This window comes from Panulirus ornatus, chromosome 68 (genome assembly GCF_036320965.1).
Source record: "Panulirus ornatus isolate Po-2019 chromosome 68, ASM3632096v1, whole genome shotgun sequence".
Taxonomy (NCBI): Eukaryota; Metazoa; Arthropoda; class Malacostraca; order Decapoda; family Palinuridae; genus Panulirus; species Panulirus ornatus.
The window spans coordinates 1,191,558-1,212,977 of NC_092291.1; the positions used below are offsets into that span (position 1 = coordinate 1,191,558).

A 21,420-nucleotide genomic window follows, 5' to 3' on the forward strand; every position below is an offset into this window, starting at 1 on the left:
TTATTTGTGTGTCAAAGTAAGGTGATTGGAAGTAGATGTTCGAAAAGGTCAAAGTAAAGTGAAAGTATGATGATGAAGTCTGAAAGATGTAGGTATCATGATGATGACACCAATAGACTCTTGTTAGAATTGTGTATTTTTGTTGGAGGATATTTTTCTTTTCATTTTTATAAAAGATATATCCCTGGGGATAGGGGAGAAAGAATGCTTCCCATGCATTCCTCGTGTGTCGTAGAAGGCGACTAAAGGGGATGGGAGCGGGGGGCTGGAAATCCTCCCATCCTTGTATTTTAACTTTCTAAAAGGGGAAACAGAAGAAGGAGTCACACGGGGAGTGCTCATCCTCCTTGAAGGCTCAGATTGGGGTGTCTAAATGTGTGTGGATGTAACCAAGGTGAAAAAAAAGGAGAGATAGGTAGTGTATTTGAATAAAGGAACCTGGATGTTTTGGCTCTGAGTGAAACGAAGCTCAAGGGTAAAGGGGAAGAGTGGTTTGGGAATGTCTTTGGAGTAAAGGCAGGGGTTGGTAAGAGAACTAGGGCAAGGGAAGGAGTAGCACTATGCCTGAAACAGGAGTGGTGGGAGTATGTGATAGAGTGTAAGAAAGTAAACTCTAGATTGATGTGGGTTAAACTGAAAGTTGATGGAGAGAGATGGGTGATTATTGGTGCATATGCAACTGGGCATGAGAAGAAAGATCATGAGAGGCAAGTGTTTTGGGATAAGCTGAGTGAGTGTGTTAGTAGTTTTGATGCATGAGACTGGGCTATAGTGATGGGTGATTTGAATGCAAAGGTGAGTAATGCAGCAGTTGAGGGAATAATTGGTGTACATGGGGTGTTCAGTGTTGTAAATGGAAATGGTGAAGAGCTTGTAGATTTATGTGCTGAAAAAGGACTGGTGATTGGGAATACCTGGTTTAAAAAGAGAGATATACATAAGTATATGTATGTAAGTAGGAGAGATGGCCAGAGAGCGTTATTGGATTACATGTTAATTGATAGGCGCACAAAACAGAGACTTTTGGATGTTAATGTGCTGAGAGGTGCAACTGAAGGGATGTCTGATCATTGTCTGGTGGAGGCGAAGGTGAAGATTTGTAGAGGTTTTCAGAAAAGAAGAGAGATTGTTGGGGTGAAAAGAGTGGTGAGAGTAAGTGAGCTTGAGAAGGAGACTTGTTTGGGGAAGTACCAGGAGAGACTGAGTGCAGAATGGAAAAAGGTGAGAACAAAGGAGGTAAGGGGAGTGAGGGAGGAATGGGATGTATTTAGGGAAGCAGGGATGGCTTGCGCAAAAGGTGCTTATGGCATGAGAAGCAAGGGAGGTGGGCAGATTAGAAAGGGTAGTGAGTGGTGGGATGAAGAAGTAAGATTATTAGTGAAAGAGTAGAGAGAGGCATTTGGATGATTTTTGCAGGGAAATAATGCAAAAGAGTGGGAGATGTATAAAAGAAAGAGGCAGGAGTCAAGAGAAAGGTGCAAGAGGTGAAAAAGAGGGCAAATGAGAGTTGGGGTGAGAGAGTATCATTTAATTTTAAATGATACAGCGCTGGTGGCTGATTCATGTGAGAAACTGCAGAAGCTGGTGACTGAGTTTGGTAAAGTGTGTGGAAGAAGAAAGTTAAGAGTAAATGTGAATAAGAGCAAGGTTATTAGGTACAGTAGGGTTGAGGGTCAAGTCAATTGGGAGGTGAGTTTGAATGGAGAAAAACTGGAGGAAGTGAAGTGTTTTAGATATCTGGGAGTGGATCTGTCAGCGGATGGAACCATGGAAGCGGAAGTGGATCATAGGGTGGGGGAGGGGGCGAAAATTTTGGGAGCCTTGAAAAATGTGTGGAAGTCGAGAACATTATCTCGGAAAGCAAAAATGGGTATGTTTGAAGGAATAGTGGTTCCAACAATGTTGTATGGTTGCGAGGCGTGGGCTATGGATAGAGTTGTGCGCAGGAGGATGGATGTGCTGGAAATGAGATGTTTGAGGACAATGTGTGGTGTGAGGTGGTTTGATCGAGTAAGTAACGTAAGGGTAAGAGAGATGTGTGGAAATAAAAAGAGCGTGGTTGAGAGAGCAGAAGAGGGTGTTTTGAAATGGTTTGGGCACATGGAGAGAATGAGTGAGGAAAGATTGACCAAGAGGATATATGTGTCGGAGGTGGAGGGAACGAGGAGAAGAGGGAGACCAAATTGGAGGTGGAAAGATGGAGTGAAAAAGATTTTGTGTGATCGGGGCCTGAACATGCAGGAGGGTGAAAGGAGGGCAAGGAATAGAGTGAATTGGAGCGATGTGGTATACAGGGGTTGACGTGCTGTCAGTGGATTGAATCAAGGCATGTGAAGCGTCTGGGGTAAACCATGGAAAGCTGTGTAGGTATGTATATTTGCGTGTGTGGACGTGTGTATGTACGTGTGTATGGGGGTTGGGCCATTTCTTTCGTCTGTTTCCTCGCGCTACCTCGCAAACGCGGGAGACAGCGACAAAGTATAAAAAAAAAAAAAAAAAAAAAAAAAAGATGTTTTGGAAGGAGGTAAATAAAGTGCGTAAGGTGAGGGAACAAATGGGAACATCAGTGAAGGGGGCTAATGGGGAGGTGATAACAAGTAATGGTGATGTGAGAAGGAGATGGAGTGAGTATTTTGAAGGTTTGTTGAATTTGATGATAGAGTGGCAGATATAGGGTGTTTTGGTCGAGGTGGTGTGCAAAGTGAGAAGGTTAGGGAGGATGATTTGGTAAACAGAGAAGAGGTAGTAAAAGCTTTGCGGAAGATGAAAGCCGGCAAGGCAGCAGGTTTGGATGGTATTGCTGTGGAATTTATTGAAAAAGGGGGTGACTGTATTGTTGACTGGTTGGAGAGGTTATTGAATGTATGTATGATTCATGGTGAGGTACCTTAGGATTGGCGGAATGCTTGCATAGTGCCATTGTACAAAGGTAAAGGGGATAAAAGTGAGTGCTCAAATTACAGAGGTATAAGTTTGTTGAGTATTCCTGGTAAATTATATGGGAGGGTATTGATTGAGAGGGTGAAGGCATGTACAGAGCATCAGATTAGGGAAGAGCAGTGTGGTTTCAGAAGTGGTAGAGGATGTGTGGATCAGGTGTTTGCTTTGAAGAATGTATGTGAGAAATACTTAGAAAAGCAAATGGATTTGTATGTAGCATTTATGGATCTGGAGAAGGCATATGATAGAGTTGATAGAGATGCTCTGTGGAAGGTATTCAGAATATATGGTGTGGGAGGCAAGTTGTTAGAAGCAGTGAAAAGTTTTTATTGAGGATGTAAGGCATGTGTATGTGTAGGAAGAGAGGAAAGTGTTTGGTTCTCAGTGAATGTAGGTTTGTGGAAGGGGTGTGTGATGTCTCCATGGTTATTTGATTTGTTTCTGGATGGGGTTGTTAGGGAGGTGAATGGAAGAGTTTTGGAAAGAGGGGCAAGTATGCAGTCTGTTGTGGATGAGAAAGCTTGGGAAGTGAGTCAGTTGTTGTTCGCTGATGATTCAGTACTTATGGCTGATTCATGTGAGAAACTGCAGAAGCTAGTGACTGAGTTTGGTAAAGTGTGTGAAAGAAAAAAGCTGAGAGTAAATATAAAGGTTATTAGGTACAGTAGGTTTGAGGGTCAAGTCAGTTGAGAGGTAAGTTTGAATAGAGAAAAAACTGGAGGAAGTGAAGTGTTTTAGATATCTGGGAGTGGATTTGGCCACAGATGGAACCATGGAAGCGGAAGTGAATCGTAAGGTGGGGAAGGGGCAAAAATTCTGGAAGCGTTGAAGAAAGTGTGGAAGTCAAGAACGTTATCTTGGAAAGAAAAATGGGTATGTTTGAAGGAATAATGGTTCCAACAATGTTATATGGTTGTGAGGCATGGGCTATGGATAGAGTTGTGCAGAGGAGGGTGGATGTGCTGGAAATAAGATGTTTGAGGACAATATGTGGTGTGAGGTGGTTTGATCGAGTAAGTAATAATAAGGTAAGAGAGATGTGTGGTAATAAAAAGAATGTGGTTGAGAGAGCAGAAGAGGGTGTTTTGAAATGGTTGGGTCACATGGAGAGAATGAGTGAGGAACGATTGACAAAGAGGATATATGTGTCAGAGATGGAGGGAACGAGGAGAAGTGGGAGACCAAATTGGAGGTGGAAAGATGGAGTGAAAAAGATTTTGAGTGATCGGGGCCTGAACATGCAGGAGGGTGAAAGGCGTGCAAGGAATAGAGTGAATTGGAACGATGTGGTATACTGGGGTCGACGTGCTTTCAATGGATTGAACCAGGGCATGTGAATCGTCTGGGGTAAACCATGGAAAGTTCTGTGGGGCCTGGATGTGGAAAGGGAGCTGTGGTTTTGGTGCATTATTACATGACAGCTAGAGACTAAGTGTGAACAAATGTGGCCTTTGTTGTCTTTTCCTAGCACTACCTCGCACACATGAGGAGGAAGAGGATTGTTATTTCATATGTGGCAAGGTGGTGATGGGAATGAATAAGGGCAGACAGTATGAATTATGTACATGTGTATGTATGTACATGTCTGTGTGTGTATGTATATGTATACGTTGAGATGTATAGGTATGTATATTTGCGTGTGTGGATGTGTATGTATATACATGTGTATGTGGGTGGGTTGGGCCATTCTTTCGTTTGTTTCCTTGCACTACCTCGTTAACGTGGGAGACAGCGACAAAGCAAAATAAATAAAATATAAGTATAGGATATAGATAGATGGATTGATGAAATAGAAAAACTGGTAGGTATATGTTCATGACTTGATACTTTACAGTTTATGCAAGCATTATTACCCTTATGTTGCAATATACTAATGCTTTGTCATTTTGGATCAAAATCTTGAATTTTATCTTATAATCTTTGTTATTGATCGAGTATCACAGTTATTGTTTTAATGGAATTTATGATCTATTTTATACAGCCTTTTTTTTTTCTTTCAGGGGGTCGTGTGCATGATATTGGTCGTTGATGGCGCATTAAAAAAGGGTGATTTTGTCACTTCATCACACTCAGGGAAGTCATATGAGGTGAAAGATTTGGGAATCTTGGTACCTCAGGAAACTCCTGTCCCACAACTGTAAGATACTATTTTATTCATTAGAGTGTTATACATCTGGCTATCTGTGTCTCTAAACTGTTTCTCTCCATCTAAGATTCATTCAGCTTATTAGTTTGGTCTTTCTGATGCTTCATTGTAGTTCCCATACCATTCTTTGCCCTCTCATCAAATAGATAAAAAGGCAGTTCCTCCCTTTTTGCTTTTACTCTTTTATGTATTGTTTATTGATTCACTGTTTGCTCTCAACCCAGTTACCCTGATTATTTGCAAGCCTTTAGAGAACTTCTTGGATCTATAGGGGGTTACATACATTTTTCACCATCCTGCCTTCTGGTGAGGTAAATGCCTCTCACCCTTTTCTAACTGCCTATTTGATGGAAGTGGCCTGTGGCATAGCCTAAATCCACCCACCAATTTTCATTAACATTTAATTGGTAATAAAGTCATTATCCTCTGCCCATTCATATCATCCTGCTACATAAATTTCAGAACCATGGGATGTATATAATTAATGTGTTGTCCAGCCTTCTTTTCATCCTGGCTTTTTTCACCTTCTTATGGCAAACTATTCTTCTCTGACTTAGCCAGCAAATGCGGGAGACAGCGACAAAGCAAAAAAAAAAAAATTTTTTTTATCTATCTATCTATCTATATATCTATATATTTATTTATTTTTCTGTTTCCCCTTTTAGAAAGTTAAAATACAAGGAGGGGAGGGTTTTTAGCCCCCCGCTCCTGTCTCCTTTAGTCGCCTTCTACGATGCGTGAGGAATATATGGTGTGGGAGGCATGTTGTTAGAAGCAGTGAAAAGTTTTTATCGAGGATGTAAGGCATGTGTACGTGTAGGAAGAGAGGAAAGTGATTGGTTCTCAGTGAATGTTGGTTTGTGGCATGGGGTGTTGATGTCTCCATGGTTGTTTAATTTGTTTATGGATGGGGTTGTTAGAGGTGAGTGCAAGAGTTTTGGAAAGAGGGGCAAGTATGCAGTCTGTTGTGGATGAGAGAGCTTGGGAAGTGAGTCAGCTGTTGTTCGGTGATGATACAGCACTGGTGGCTGATTTGGGTGAGAAGCTGCAGCTGGTGACTGAGTTTGGTAAAGTATGTGAAAGAAGAAAGCTGAGAGTAAATGTGAATAAGAGCAAGGTTATTAGATACAGTAGGGTTGAGGGACAAGTTAATTGGGAGGTAAGTTTGAATGGAGAAAAACTGGAGGAAGTGAAATGTTTTAGATATCTGGGAACCATGGAAGTGGAAGTGAATCATAGGGTGGGGAAGTGGGTGAAAATTCTGGGAGCTTTGAAAAATGTGTGGAAGTCGAGAACGTTATCTTAGAAAGCAAAAATGGGTATGTTTGAAGGAATAGTGGTTCCAACAATGTTATATGGTTGCGAGGCATAGGCTATAGATAGAGTTGTGCGGAGGAAGGTGGATGTGCTGGAAATGAGATGTTTGAGGACAATATGTGGTGTGAGGTGGTTTGATTGAGTAAGTAATGAAAGGGTAAGAGAGACGTGTGGTGGTAAAGAGTGTGGTTGAGAGAGCAGAAGAGGGTGTTTTGAAATGGTTTGGTCACATGGAGAGAATGAGTGAGGAAAGATGGACAAAATGTTATTTATTTTGTATTGTACTTTGTCGCTGTCTCCCGCATTAGCGAGGTAGCTCAAGGAAACAGATGAAAGAATGGCCCAACCCACCTACATACACTTTTATATATACATACACGTCCAGACACGCACATTTACATACCTATACATCTCAATGTATGCATATATATATACACACACACAGACATATACATATATACACATGTACATAATTCATACTGTCTGCCCTTATTCATTCCCGTCGCCATCCCGCCACACATGAAATGACAACCCCCTCCCCACGCATGTGCGCGAGGTAGCACTAGGAAAAGACAACAAAAGCCACATTCGTTCACACTCAGTCTCTAGCTGTCATGTATAATGCACTGAAACCCCAGCTCCCTTTCCACATCCAGGCCCCACAAAACTTTCCACTGTTTACCCCAGATGATTCACATGCCCTGGTTCAATCCATTGACAGCACATTGACCCCAGTATACCACATCGTTCCAATTTACTCTATTCCTTGCACGCCTTTCACCCTCCTGCATGTTCAGGCCCCGATCACTCAAAATCTTTTTCACTCCATCTTTCTACCTCCAATTTCATCTCCCACTTCTCGTTTTCTCCACCTCTGACTCATATATCCTCTTTGTCAATCTTTCCTCACTAATTCTCTTCATGTGACCAAACCATTTCAAAACACCCTCTTCTGCTCTCTCAACAACTCTCTTTCTATTACCACACATCTCTCCTACCCTTTCATTACTTACTTGATCAAACCACCCCACAGCACATATTGTTCTCAGTCATCTCACTTCCAGCACATCCACCCTCCTCCAAGCAACTCTATCAATAGCCCATGCCTTGCAACCATATAACATTCTTGGAACCACTATTCCTTCAGACATACTCATTTTTGCTTTCTGAGATAACATTCTTGCCTTCCTCACATTTTTCAACACTCCCAGAACTTTCGCCCCCTCCCCCACACTATGACTCACTTCCGCTTCCATGGTTCCATCCGCTGCCAAATCCACTCCGAGACATCTAAAACACTTCATTTCCTCCAGTTTTTCTCCATTCAAACTTGCCTCCCAATTGTCTTGTCCCTCAACCCTATTGTACTTACCAACCTTCAGCTTTCTTCTTTCACACACTTTACCAAACTCACTCTCTCACTCTCCTCTCTTCCTACTTGTACACATGCCTTACATCCTCAATAAAAACTTTTTACTGCTTCTATCAACTTGCCCCCCCACACCATATATTCTTGATACCTTCCACAGAGCATCTCTGTCAACTCTATCATATGCCTTCTTCAGATCCATAAATGCTACATACAAATCCATTTGCTTTTCTAAATATTTCTCACATACATTCTTCAAAGCAAACACCTGACCCTTACATCCTCTACCACTTTTGAAACCACACTGCTCTTCCCCAATCTGATGCTCTATACATGTCTTCACCCTCTCAATCAATACCCTCCCATATAATTTCCCAGGAATACTCAACAAACTTATATCTTTGTAATTTGAACACCCACCTTTATCCCCTTTACCCTTGTACAGTGGCACTATGCAAGCATTCCTCCAATCCTCAGGCACCTCACCATGAGTCATACATACATTAGATAACCTTACCAACCAGTCAACAACACAGTCACCTCCTTTTTTTGATAAATTCCACTGCAATACCATCCAAACCCGCTGCCTTGCCAGCTTTCATCTTCCGCAAAGCTTTTACTACCTCTTCTCTGTTTACCAAATCATTCTCTCTAACCCTCTCACTTTGCACACCACCTTGACCAAAACCCCCTATATCTGCCACTCTATCATCAGACACATTCAACAAACCTTCAAAATACTCACTCCATCTCCTTCTCACATCACCACTACTTGTTATCACCTCCCCATTATCCGCCTTCACTGATGTTCCCATTTGTTCCCTTTGTCTTACGCACTTTATTTACCTCCTTCCAAAACATCTTTTTTTCTCCCTAAAATTTCATGATACTCTCTTGCCCCAACTCTCATTTGCCCTCTTTTTCACCTCTTGCACCTTTCTCTTGACCTCCTGCCTCGTTCTTTTATACATCTCCCAGTCATTTGCATTATTTCCCTGCAAAAATCATCCAAATGCCTCTCTCTTCCCTTTCACTAATAATTTTACTTCTTCATCCCACTTCTCACTACCCTTTCTAATTTGCCCACCTCCCACGCTTCTCGTGCCACAAGCATCTTTTGTGCAAGCCATCACTGCTTCCCTAGATACATCCCATTCCTCCCCCACTCCCCTTATGTCCTTTGTTCTCACCTTTTTCTATTCCGTACTAAGTCTCTCCTGGTACTTCCTCACACAAGTGTCCTTCCCAAGCTCACTTACTCTCACCACTCTCTTCACCGCAGCACTCTTTTCTTCTTTTCTGAAAACCTCTGCAAATCTTCACCTTTGCCTCCACAAAATAATGATCAGACATCCCTCCAGTTGCACCTCTCAGCACATTAACATCCAGAAGTCCCTCTCTCGCATGCCTATCAATTAACGCGTAATCAAATAATGCTCTCTGACCATCTCTCCTACTTACATATGTATACTTATGTATATCTCTCTTTTTAACCAGGTATTCCCAATCACCAGTCCTTTTTCAGTGCACAAATCTACAAGCTCTTCACCATTTCCATTTGCACGCTGAACACCTCATGTACACCAATTATTCCCTCAACTGTCACATTACTCACCTTTGCATTCAAATCATCCATCACTATAACCCATTCTTGTACATCAAAACTACTAACACACTCACTCAGCTGCTCCCAAAACATTTGTCTCTCATGATCTTTCTTCTCATGACCAGGTGCATGAACCAATAATCACCCCTCTCTCTCCATCCACTTTCGGTTTTACCCATATCAATATATATATCTGACACCTGTTCCAATTGGAACTAATTTAAAGGAGTGGCCACTGCAATAGAGTCTCCATAACCAGAGAACTTGAGTGCCTTTTCTGAGCCTTCAGTGCCTCACCCAAAACAAGCCACTGGCAGAGGGTAAGTCTAGTGTTGTGTTCGTAGAGGCTCCTACCTAATGTTTGCCATTTCCCACATTATTGAGGTAGCACCAAGAACAGAAAAGAAAAGGCTTCATTTGCTCACATCCATTCTGTAACTTTCATGTGTAATGCACAGACACCACAGCCTCCTATCCACAAGGCCTCTCGGACCTTTCCATGGTTTCCCCCCGTCTGTTGACAGTGCATTGTCCCCTGTATACCTCATTGCTCTGATCCTCTACTTTCTGTGCATGCCTTTCACCCACCTGCTTGTTCAGTCTCTGAGGACTCAATATTATGAAGTTTGATTAATTTGTATAAAGTAAATTTATTGCAGTTACCACATATATAAGTAGTTACCTTTTTTGAGCAGATGGTGACATTTTCTTCCTTCCTTCTTTGTTTATCTCTCTGATTTTGAGTTTTTTCTTTTCTGTGGATGCTTTCAATATGTGGGTCCTTTATAGGGAAACATAGAGAGGCAGAGACTAGAATGGTGTTGTTCCAGAGTAATGACACTGATTCAAACTCCATGGTTTTGCAGCCCATGGTCAGACATCAATTAGCCAAGCCAGTGCTTTGTTGATTTTGTCTGACTGAACTTCACTGGCATTTTGTTAGACAAGGAGCTCCCTTGTCTTGATCCTGAAGGGGAAATAGGATTTCTTTTGCATAGAGACTACAGTATGTGTTGGGAGCAACATGTATATGACGATCACTCCAAGTCATGGTGGGTAGGTCCAGTCACTTGGCCCATTTCATCCAGGAGTTGGCCCATTTCATCCAGGAGTCCCATATCTCAAACACTGGTGTGCCATGATGCACTGAGGGGCCACAGGCACCCCATGGGTAGAAAAATTCAATAAACCCCTTGCCCTGCTATGCTTTTTATATAAAGAAAAGCATTTACACAGAAAAGCATGCTTTTTTGAAGTACCTTTGATTGTGAATTTTGTACCATTCTTGGTTGTCTAGTGTCATTAAACATATTCATGCTTTCTCCTGCATGCTGGTTATGGAAGGCTGACACTAATTTACCTTAGGGTTTTCACTCAGTTCTTGAGCTGCTACTTTCTCACTAGTCAAAGCTACATGTAATCCAAAGCTCCTCGTATATTGTGGGGATCTCGTTAATAAAGCTCTCCCTTACATCCCTAGTGTTAAGCAAGAGCCAGATGAATACTTATTTACCATGTTAGTTAAATTCTTTGATGATAGCAATCCTATCCAAGCAGTAGTAAGGCCCGGATATCTTTTTTTTCTGCTAGAACAGATGGATTTATTGTACTGGATGATATAGATGTGAAAGTGGGATGTGATAAAATTGTTGAGATAATTAGTAAATTGGGAGTGCCTGGAGTAAATGAGTATGGAAGTTATCTTGTGATGTCTATGCTGTGAGGGGTTTATTCCTTGCAAACACTTTCTTTCAGCACAAGTTGATCTGCAGGTATATATGGATGAGGAATGATGGAAGAGAATGAAAGGCTTTGATTAACTATGTGGTGGTGGATGAAAGATTGAGAAAGCTGTGAGAGGATTCTTTGGAGACTCCTGACCATTTCATATTTCTTGTGGGGATGAGGATCAGGGAGAAGTGGAGATAATGTGTCAGGAAGAATGGAGAGGTAAAAGTGTTGACAATTGAGGGAGGAGTATAAAAGGAAGGTAACTGAAAGTTTAGATGGGAGTGCAATTAATGTAGGGATGCAGTCATGTGTGAATGAGGTGCTTAAATGGTTTAGAGAAATACTTTTAAAGTTCTTGGATACAAGGTCATGATATAGGAATGAAAAAGGGCAATGCATGGTCAGTGAAAGAGATTAGAAATGCTGTGGAAGAGAAGAAAAAGTCATATGGTAGATTACTCAAAAGGAATGTAAAGGGGAGGGAAGAATATAGGATGTTTAAGCAAAATATTAAGAAGCTGATAGAGAAAAGCAAAGAAAGAGTAGATGAAGGTTTTGGATGAAAGTTGAGTGAAAAATTTAGGGAAAATAAGAAATTGTACTGAAAGGAGAAAGGTAAAAAAGGAAAGAGATGGATTTAAGAGTGGAAATGTTAGTGTGAGAAGTAAGAAATGAGAGTTTCTGAATCAAATGGAGGAAGTGAAAGGAAAATGGAAAGAGTATTTTGGAGAACTGGTGAATTTGGGAGAAGGAGAGGCAGCATTTGTTATATGCATGAGTGTGGAAGATGGAAGGGAGAGGATACAAGTGCCAGGGCTTATAGCAATAAGGGAGGTAAGAAGGACAATAATGAGGCTGAAGGTAGGAAAGGCACCTGGAGTGGATGGGATCACAGCTGAAATACTGAAGTTTGGAGAAAACGTGATAGAGTGGATGCATCTGATACATAATTTAGCTTGGAAATAGAAGGTTGTGCCTGAGGATTGGATAAAAGCTATGATTGTTTCTTTATTCAAAGGAAAATGTGTTAAGGATCTATGTATCACTTATTGTATACCAAGAAAATTATATGCAAGAGTGTTGTTTGATAGAGTGCTGGAGGTGAATGAATGCAGAATAAGTTAGGTGCAAGGTGGTTTTAGGAAAAGTAGGGGATGTGTGGATCAAAGTTTTTGGTAAAAATGACCGTGGAAAAGTATTTACTGAAAGGTAAGAAGTTGTGTGCAGCTTTTATGAATTTAGAGAAAAGATATGACAGTTGAGTGAAATGCTTTATGGGATGTATTAAGGATAAATGGGGTAGGGGGACAACTTTTGGATGCCGTGAAAGCCTTCTTTAGAGGAGCAAATGCATGTGTAAGAGTGGATGGAGAGTTCAGAGGAAGTTTCAGTATACATGAGATGTGATGCAGGGCTGTGTAATATCACTGTGGATTTCTAATCTATATATGGATAGAGTAATAAGAGAGATGAAAGCAAAACTAGAGAAAGGGGTTGCAGAGATTGAGAGTGGCAGATGATACTGTTTTGTTTGCTGAGAGTGAAGAGGAGTTGCAGATGCAAATGCAAGTAAAAGTAATGTAATGGTGTTTGAAAAGAGAGTGAAAGTATAGATTTTGTAAAACCATGTATAGTCATAGAAGAAAGTGTACTAAACTTTGCTTTGGATATTGGGGGAGAAAGCCTGGAAGGGGTATTAGGAGCTCTCTTGGCTAAGTTTGATGATATAGAAGGTGGGATAAGGGAGCGAGCAGTACATGGTAGAAGTGTCATTGGGTTCCTTAATAGAAAAATGAAGGGTAGAGGTGTAAGGATGGAAATGAAAAGAGGATTAAGGGACAGCATAGTCGTCCCAATCCTGACCTATGCATTTGAAACATGGACATGGAATGAGTCACAGAGGTAAAAAAATCTGTGGAAATTAACTATTTGAGAGGAGCATGTGGTATGACTTGATAGAATGACGAAAGAAATGAAGTGGTGTGTGAGAGACATGGTATGGTATGGAATGCAAAGAGAATGAATTGTAGAGTGGTAGAAACATAAAACTTTCAGGTGATTTGGGCATATGGAAAGAATGCAAAACTCAAAGTTTACCAGGAGAGTGTTGATTGTGGTTTGATGTGAGAGGAAGACTATCTTTGACTTGGGCAGATAGAGTGGAAGAATACTGGAGGGAGAGAAATGGTGGAAGAATGGTTGGAATGGTGTATGCAAGTGAGGCATGTAAGGATAGGGATAAGTGAGGACACTTTTATGGTGGTCACACCCTTGATGGGAGTTTCCAGAGGGTATGGGCATCAGTGATATATAGATAGAAGTACATGAAGAGATCTCATGCTTCGAAAAATCACTGGAAAAGATCAGTCCAAGTCTTTGATCTTGTCTTGTGTCTCTTCTCAAGACAGTATCTCATCACACACTTCCATCTTGATGATGATGATGGGTATATTTCTGCTGGCAATCATGGCAGAATAAAGATGCTAGGCATTACTGTCCTACTTATGGTTGTACTGCAAGTGACAAGTGACTTTCAATGACATTGTATCATTGGAATACATTCTCATCAAAGAACTTCTCACTCCTTTCATTGTTACTGACTGTAGCACAATCTTGAAGCTGCAGCAAGCCCTGGGGAAAGGGTCCCAGGAGTTGTATAGTGATAATGATGGTAGTGATGATACAGGGACCTCTTAATGTATGCTGTAGTTTTGTTCATGAAAAACATAGATAAAATAATGTAATTGTAGAAGACTGGGGGATTTCGTTATTAATAAGACAGTTCTGAGTATTATACCAGTGAAAAACTATGGTATACATGTACCAGGAAATATAAAATACTATTTATTTATAGTTATTATACTTTGTCGCTGTCTCCCGTGTTAGCGAGGTAGCGCAAGGAAACAGACGAAAGAATGGCCCAACCCTTCCACGTAAAAATGTATATACATACACGTCCACACACGCAAAAATACATACCTATACATCTCAACGTATATGTACATATATATACACACATAGACATATATACACATGTACATGATTCATAATGTCTGCCCTTATTCATTTCCGTTGCCACCCTGCCACACATGAAATGAAAACCCCCTCCCCCCACACGTGCACAAGGTAGCACCAGGAAAAGACAACAAAGGCCACATTTGTTCACACTCATTCTCGAGCTGTCATGTATGATGCACAGAAACCACAGCTCCCTTTCCACATCCAGGCCCCACAAAACTTTCCATTGTTTACCCCAGGCGCTTCACATACCCTGGTTCAATCCAATAACAGCACGTCAACCCCAGTATACCACATCATTCCAATTCACTCTATTCCTTGCACGCCTTTCACCCTCCTGCATGTTCAGGCCCCAATCACTCAAAATCTTTTTCACTCCATCTTTCCACCTTCATTTTGGTCTCCCACTTCTCCTCGTTCCCTCCACCTTGAGACATATATCCTCTTTGTCAATCTTTCCTCACTCATTCTCTCCATGTGACCAAACCATTTCAAAACACCCTCTTCTGCTCTCTCAACCACACTCTTTTTACCACCACACATCTCTCTTACTCTTTCATTACTTACTCAATCAAACCACCTCACACCACATATTGTCCTCAAACATCTCATTTCCAGCACATCCACCCTCCTCTGCACAACTCTATCTATAGCCCACACCTCACAACCATATAGCATTGTTGGAACCACTATTCCTTCAAACATATCCATTTTTGCTTTCCAAGATAACGTTCTTGACTTCAACACATTTTTCAAAGCTCCCAGAACTTTCGCCCCCTCCCCCACCCTATGATTCACTTCCGCTTCCATGGTTCCATCTGCTGCCAAATCCGCTCCCAGATATCTAAAATACTTCACTTCCTCCAGTTTTTCTCCATTCAAACTTATCTCCCAATTGACTTGTTCCTCAACCCTACTGTACCTAATACCCTTGCTCTTATTCACATTTCCTCTCAGCTTTCTTCTTTCACACACTTTACCAGACTCAGTCACCAGCTTCAACAGTTTGTCACCCAAATCAGCGACCAGCGCTGTATCATCAGCAAACAACAACTGACTCACTTCCCAAGCTCTCTCGTCCACAACAGACTGCATACTTGCCCCTCTTTCCAAAACCCATGCATTTACCTCCCTAACAACACCATCCATAAACAAATATTATTATTATTATTATTATTATTATTATTATCATTATTATTATTATACTTAATCGCCATCTCCCATGTTAGCGAGGTAGCACAAGGAAACAGACGAGGAATGGGCCAAGGAGATTGGGGGGTTTTGTTATTAATAAGACAGGTCTGAGTATTATACCTATGAAAAACTATGGTATACATGTACCAGGAAATATGAAATGCTGTAATATATATTTACTCTACAATGAATTCTCTGAATAGAAACAGAAAATAGCAAACTCTGAATCCTGTTGCATTCTTCTCTTCACAGGAAATGTAGATTTTCAAAGGTATTCTATTCCAAAATAATCTGGTCTCATCTGCCATCTTTAATGGTGATCATGAGGGTTCCTGGGAAATTTTTGGCAGCAACGACATCAGCAGAAGCAGCCTCATCAGCCATCTTGATGTTGAGACAATTGTAGCATTTCCAAAAATTCACAAACCAACCATGACTAGCTTGAAAGTCACCCCTACTTCCACTGCCAAGTCATCTTATATACTCTGGACAATTGCTTGTATTACAAGTATACTGACAAGAATGTTTTTGTGAGTTTAGTGTTTGATCCCTTGGCTCAATATTCATTCCATTCTATACACAATCAAACTTTGGAAATACGAGGTCTTAGATGCACTGATTAATGTTTTACACTTGGCACACTGTTAGATCTTCTCTACATTATTGCAAATAATCCATGAAATAGAATTACCAAGTCCAAAGGCACACTTAATATCAGCTGTTAATTCACCTCTCACATAATGTTTGAGAACATCTATCTTAACTTCTGAGGTGATGGCCCTCCAGCCTCTTATTCATAACTAGTCTCTGACCTTTCTATGGATTCTTCTGGCTGCCTCATATGCCTTAGTTCAGTCTGTTGACTGCATGTCGCCTCTGAATACCACATCGCTTCAGTTAAGTCTATCCTGTGTATGCCTTTCACCATCCTGCATATTCAGACCCTGAGCACTCCTACTCCTATTCAATCCATCCATCCATCTCCATTGGTGATAATAATGATGATTTAGGAAACTTACTTCTAGACTGATGTGGGTAAAGCTGAAAGTGTATTATAAGAGGTGGGTGATCATTAATGATGATGCACCATGTCACGAGAGTAATGATGAAGAGAGGCAAGTGTTTTAGGAGCAACTGAGTGAGTGTATCAGCAGTTTTTATGTGAGAGATCAGGTGTAATTTGGGGGTGACTTGAATGTGGAATTGGGTAATGTGGCAGTAAGGTGCATAGAAATGATTAATAGCTTGTGGATTTGTGTGTTGAGAAATAACTGTGACTGGGAATACCTGGTTTTAAAAGAGGGACATAGATTTGTCTATGTGGGTGAGTAGGAAAAATTGTAAGTGGGCATCACTGGATTAAGCACGAATTGGTCGGTGTGCAAAGAGAGACTTATGGATGTGAATGTGCTGAGAGGGGCAGCTGATGGGATGTCTGATCAATATGTGGTGAAGGCAAGGGTTAAGATTTGTAGAAGTTTTGGGAAAACAGGAAATGATATAGATGAGAAGGGGATGGTGAAAGTAAGTGAGATTGGAAAAGGGACTTTTGTTAAGAAATGCCTGGAGAAATTGAAAGAAGCAGGGCTAGCATATGTGAGATGAGTGTATGGCATGTGGAAGGTGGGAAGTGATTAGGTGAGAAGTAGCAGTGGGATGAAAAAGTAAAGCTACTGGTGAAAACATAGAGAGGTGCATGGTTTGTACTTGCAGTGAAGGATTGCAGGTGATTTGGAGATGTAAAAGAAACAGAGTGGCAGGAGGTCCAGTGACTGAAAAAGAGAGCAAATGAGGGATAGTATGAGTGAATATCAGCAAGCTTTAAGAATAAGAAAATGTTTTGGAAGGAGGGTAATAGAGAGAAGCTATCTATCTATATCTGTGATACCTGTTCCAATTGGAACTCTCTCAGAGGGGTGGCCATGGCAACAAAGTCTCCAGAACTAAAGAACTCCAGTGCCACTTCTTAGCCTTTAGTGCTTCACCCTTAAAAGGCCATTGGCAGAGGGCAAGTCTAGCACAGTATTTGCAGAGGCTTCTAGCTAATGTTCCTGATGACTGCTTCTTTCTAATGCTCTTACTTACTACATCTACCTAATGTTTCTTCCAAAGGGTCCAACCTGAATGTTCCTACGTACCACTTCTATCTATTGCTACTAACATTTTGCCAAGAGGTAGAGCTAGAGCATAGTGCTCACTGCAGGAAAATGTAGAGTTACAAAGAATGAGTTGCGTGAGCTAAGTGTTGTCAAGCATAAGTTTGTAGACAGAATACTAGTAGTCCACATGTTAGTGAGGCATAAACCCTCCTGATATCCAGATGGGTAATACTGGTAATATACCTCCCTGGTCATTGGCTGCCTACCAACAAGAATACAAATGGGAACACCAGTGAAAGGAGCAATTAGGAAGTGTTAGAGAAGTGGTAACAAGGAGTGAATAATTTAAAGGTTTTTTGAATGTGTTTGATAAATAAGGTGGTAGATAAAGAGTGTATATGTTAGGGAGGTATATGGTGAGAGTTATGGCATGTGGTTTATTGACGAGAGAAAGCCTTATTTAAGATAAAATGAAGCAAGGTGGTTGGTGAGGATGATACTGTTGTTGAATTTCTCAAGAAAGGGAGTGACTGTTCTGTTGATCAATTATTTAGGATTTTCAGTGTATGTATGGATTATGATGAGATGTGTAAGGATTAGTAGAATGCGTGTATACTATGATTGTGTTAAGGCAAGGGGGACGAGGGACAGTGTTTAAATTACAGTTGAGTATATCTTAAGTTGTATGGAAGTTTAGTGATTTAGAGGATGGTAAGATACACAGAGCATCAGACTGGAGAGAAACAATGTAGTTTCAGGGTGATAGAAGTTGCGTGGATCAGGTATTTGCTTTGAAGAATGTGTGTGAGAAATTCTTAGATGAATTTGTATGTGGCATTTATGGTTCTGATGAAAGCATATGATAGGGTTATTAGAGATGCTTTGAGAAAGATGTGAAGAATATATGGTGTTGGAGGAGAGAATATAGATAGTGTGAAGTTTTTATCAGGAGATTAAGTCATGTGTATGAGTAGGAAGAGATAAGGGTGAGTGGTTCCAGGTGAAGGTTGGTCTACAGCAGGAGTGTGTAATGTCACCATGGTTGTTTAGATTTTATGGGTTAGGTAGTGAGGGGGCAGGGAAAGTGGGTCAGTTGTTGTTTGCTGATGACACATTCATGTTAGATTTGAATGAGAAACTGCAGACATTGGTGTCTGAGTTTGGGAGAGTGTATAAAAGGAGAAAGTTGAGAGGAAGTGGAAAGAAAAGCGATATTATTAGGTTTAGCACTGTAAAGAAAGAGGGCAGCTGGGTTTGTGAGTTTGAATGGAAAAAAAACTTGGATTAAGTGAAGTGTTTTAGATACCTGTGTGTGGGTGGGGTGGGTTGAGGGGTGAAGGTTCTGGATGCATTGAGGAACGTGTGGAAAGAGAGGTTACTATCTTTGAGGGCAAAATTGGGTATGCTTGGATGTATAGTAATCCTAATGATGTTGTATAGGTGCAAAGCATGGGCTGTAGGTGAGAATGTATGAGGGAGGTTGATTATGCTGGAAATGAGATGTTTAAGGACATTATTTGGTGTTAGGAGTGTTGATCAAGTAAATAATGATAGGGTAGGAGAGAGGTAGAGAAAGGATTAGTATTTACTATTTTTTTCATACTTAATCACCATTTCCTGTGCTTGTGCCAGGAACACACAAAGAAAGGCTACATCCACTCTCTGCCTCTCATGTAATGGCAGTGAAACTACAGCTCCTTGTCTACAACCATGTTCCAGGACCTTCATCCCCCTTCCCCCACCTTATGTCTCACTTTCATTTCCATTGTTTCATTCACTGCCATGTCCACTCCCAGATATTTGAAATACTTCACATGTTCTCACTTCACCTACCCCTTGGCCGATGTTCCCATTTGTTCACTTGTCTTTTGCACATTATTTATGTCCTTCCAAAGCATCAAACTATTTTCCCTAAAGTTTATTGATATTCACTCACCTCACCTCTTATTTAACCCCTGCATCTTCCTCTTGACCTCCTGCTGCCTTTTTGTATATGGAAGAGACGTAACTACATCTTAGCTATGTCTCTTCCTTTTATATCGACTGACTGTTCTACATCTTCTATCTAATTCTTGTATCTCCCATGATGATGTCTTCATTACACAAAAGTGCACTTGGGAACTTATCATGTTTCATTTTCCTCGTGGTTTTATGCATATACTAGATCACAAGCACCACTGTGACCTCTTGCAACATGAATACATGTATATGCACCTATAAATGTGAAGACTGTGTGAGGTAATGATGAAATGAAACACATCTGGAGAAATTTGAGTGATTGTATAAATGGTTTTGAGAAGGAGAGAATGGTGGTTATAATGGGTGATACGAGCATGAAGGTGGGATGTGATGAAATTAATGAGATAGTTGGCAGATGGGGAGTCCTTGAAATAAATGAGAATGAAAGTTATCTTTTAGATGTCTGTTCCATGCAGACACCTTTTTTTCAGCACAAGATGATCCATGGATATACATGGATGAGAAAGGATGGAAGAGAAGAACAAAAGTGCTTGATTGGCTATGCAGCAGTGGATGAAAGATTGAGAAATGTTGTCCTGGATGCTAGGAGATGTAAAAGGATTCTAGAGAGATTTTCACCAATTTACAGTTTTTGTGGAGGTGAGAATCAGGGAGAAGTGGAGTACGGCACTAGGAAGAATCAAGAAGTAAAAGTTTTGGTAAGCGAGAAGATGAATCAGAAAGAACGGAAAGAGGAGAATAAAAGAAGGACGACAGAGCAGTAAATGTAGGGATGTAGTCATGTGTGAATGAGATGTTTTAAATGTTTGGCAAAACACATTAAAGGTTGTAAAATTAGTGGTTGTGTACAAGCTTGTGAGACTTAGAAATAAAAGGGGGAATGTTTTGTGGCTGGATGACATTAGAAATGCTGTGGAAGAAAAGCAAAAGGCTTATGGTAGATTGCTTGAAAGGAATGTACCAGTGGATCTTAAGCAAAAGAGGAGTGAAGAATGTAAGAGGTATAAGCTGATTGTTAAGAAGCTTATACAGTAAAGTAAAGAAAGGAGTGGATGAAGAAAGTTGAAGGAAAAATTTAGGGAAAATAAGAAATTATACAAGGAGGTGAAAAAGGAAAAAGGTGAATGTAAAACTTGAAATGTAAGTGTGAGAAGTAGAAAAGGGGAGTTGCTGAATCAAAAGAAGGAAATGAAAGGACGATGGAAAAAGTATATTAAACAACTGGTGAATGTTGGAGAAAATAGGGTAGCAAGTGCAGGAGCTTATAACAAGAAGATAGGTAAAAGGGGCAATAATGAGATTGAAGGTAGGGAAGGCACCTTGATTTGATTGGAATACAGCTGAATGTTGAAGTATGGAGAAAGTGCAATATTGATGTATTTGATATGTCAGTTAGCGTGAAAGCGGAAGGTTGTGCCTAAGGATTGGATGAATGCTATTATTGCTGTTTTATTCAAAGGAAAAGTTGCTGAGTGATGGAAATGACTGAATGCAGATTACGTGAGGAACAAGTGTGTTTACAAAGGATAAGGGATGTCTGGATCAGGTATTTGTTGTGAGAATGTATGTGGAAAAACATCTTGCAAAAGGTAAGAAGCTGTATGCATCTTCTATGGGTCTGGAGGGGAAAGCATATGACAGAGTCAAATCAAGTGCTCTGTAGAATGTTTTAAGGATATATAGGGGTAGGGGAATGGCTGTTGGATGGTGCAAAATCCTTTTATAGAGTAGCAAGTGTATGTGTAAGTGTTGCTAGAGAGTTGAGTGAAAGTTTGGATATGCATGTTAGTGTGAGGCAGGGCTGTGTAATGTCACCATGATTTTTTGATGAATATGTATAGCTGGAGTGATAATAGAGATGAAAGCATGTGTGACTCTGCTGCCAGCAAGAGGGAGGGTTCAGGGAGTAAAGTAATGGCTTCTCCACAAACTCTGCAAATATAAGGTGTACTCCTCTGACTACACTTTCTTGTGTGGCTCTTCTACTTGCGAGAGGAGGGCTCAGGTGGTAGTGTATTGG

General features: G+C 40.7%; 1 protein-coding gene across 2 annotated transcripts in view; it reads left to right on the forward strand.

The window, feature by feature from the left end:
* LOC139747246 (translation factor GUF1, mitochondrial-like) overlaps nucleotides 1-21,420 on the forward strand; it is a 324,019-nt gene that overhangs the window by 262,448 nt on the left and 40,151 nt on the right. For both annotated transcript variants that reach the window (XM_071659309.1, XM_071659310.1), the window contains exon 6: nucleotides 4,941-5,077. In XM_071659309.1, coding sequence (XP_071515410.1) covers nucleotides 4,941-5,077 — 137 coding nt within the window. The remainder of the gene's footprint in view (nucleotides 1-4,940; nucleotides 5,078-21,420) is intronic.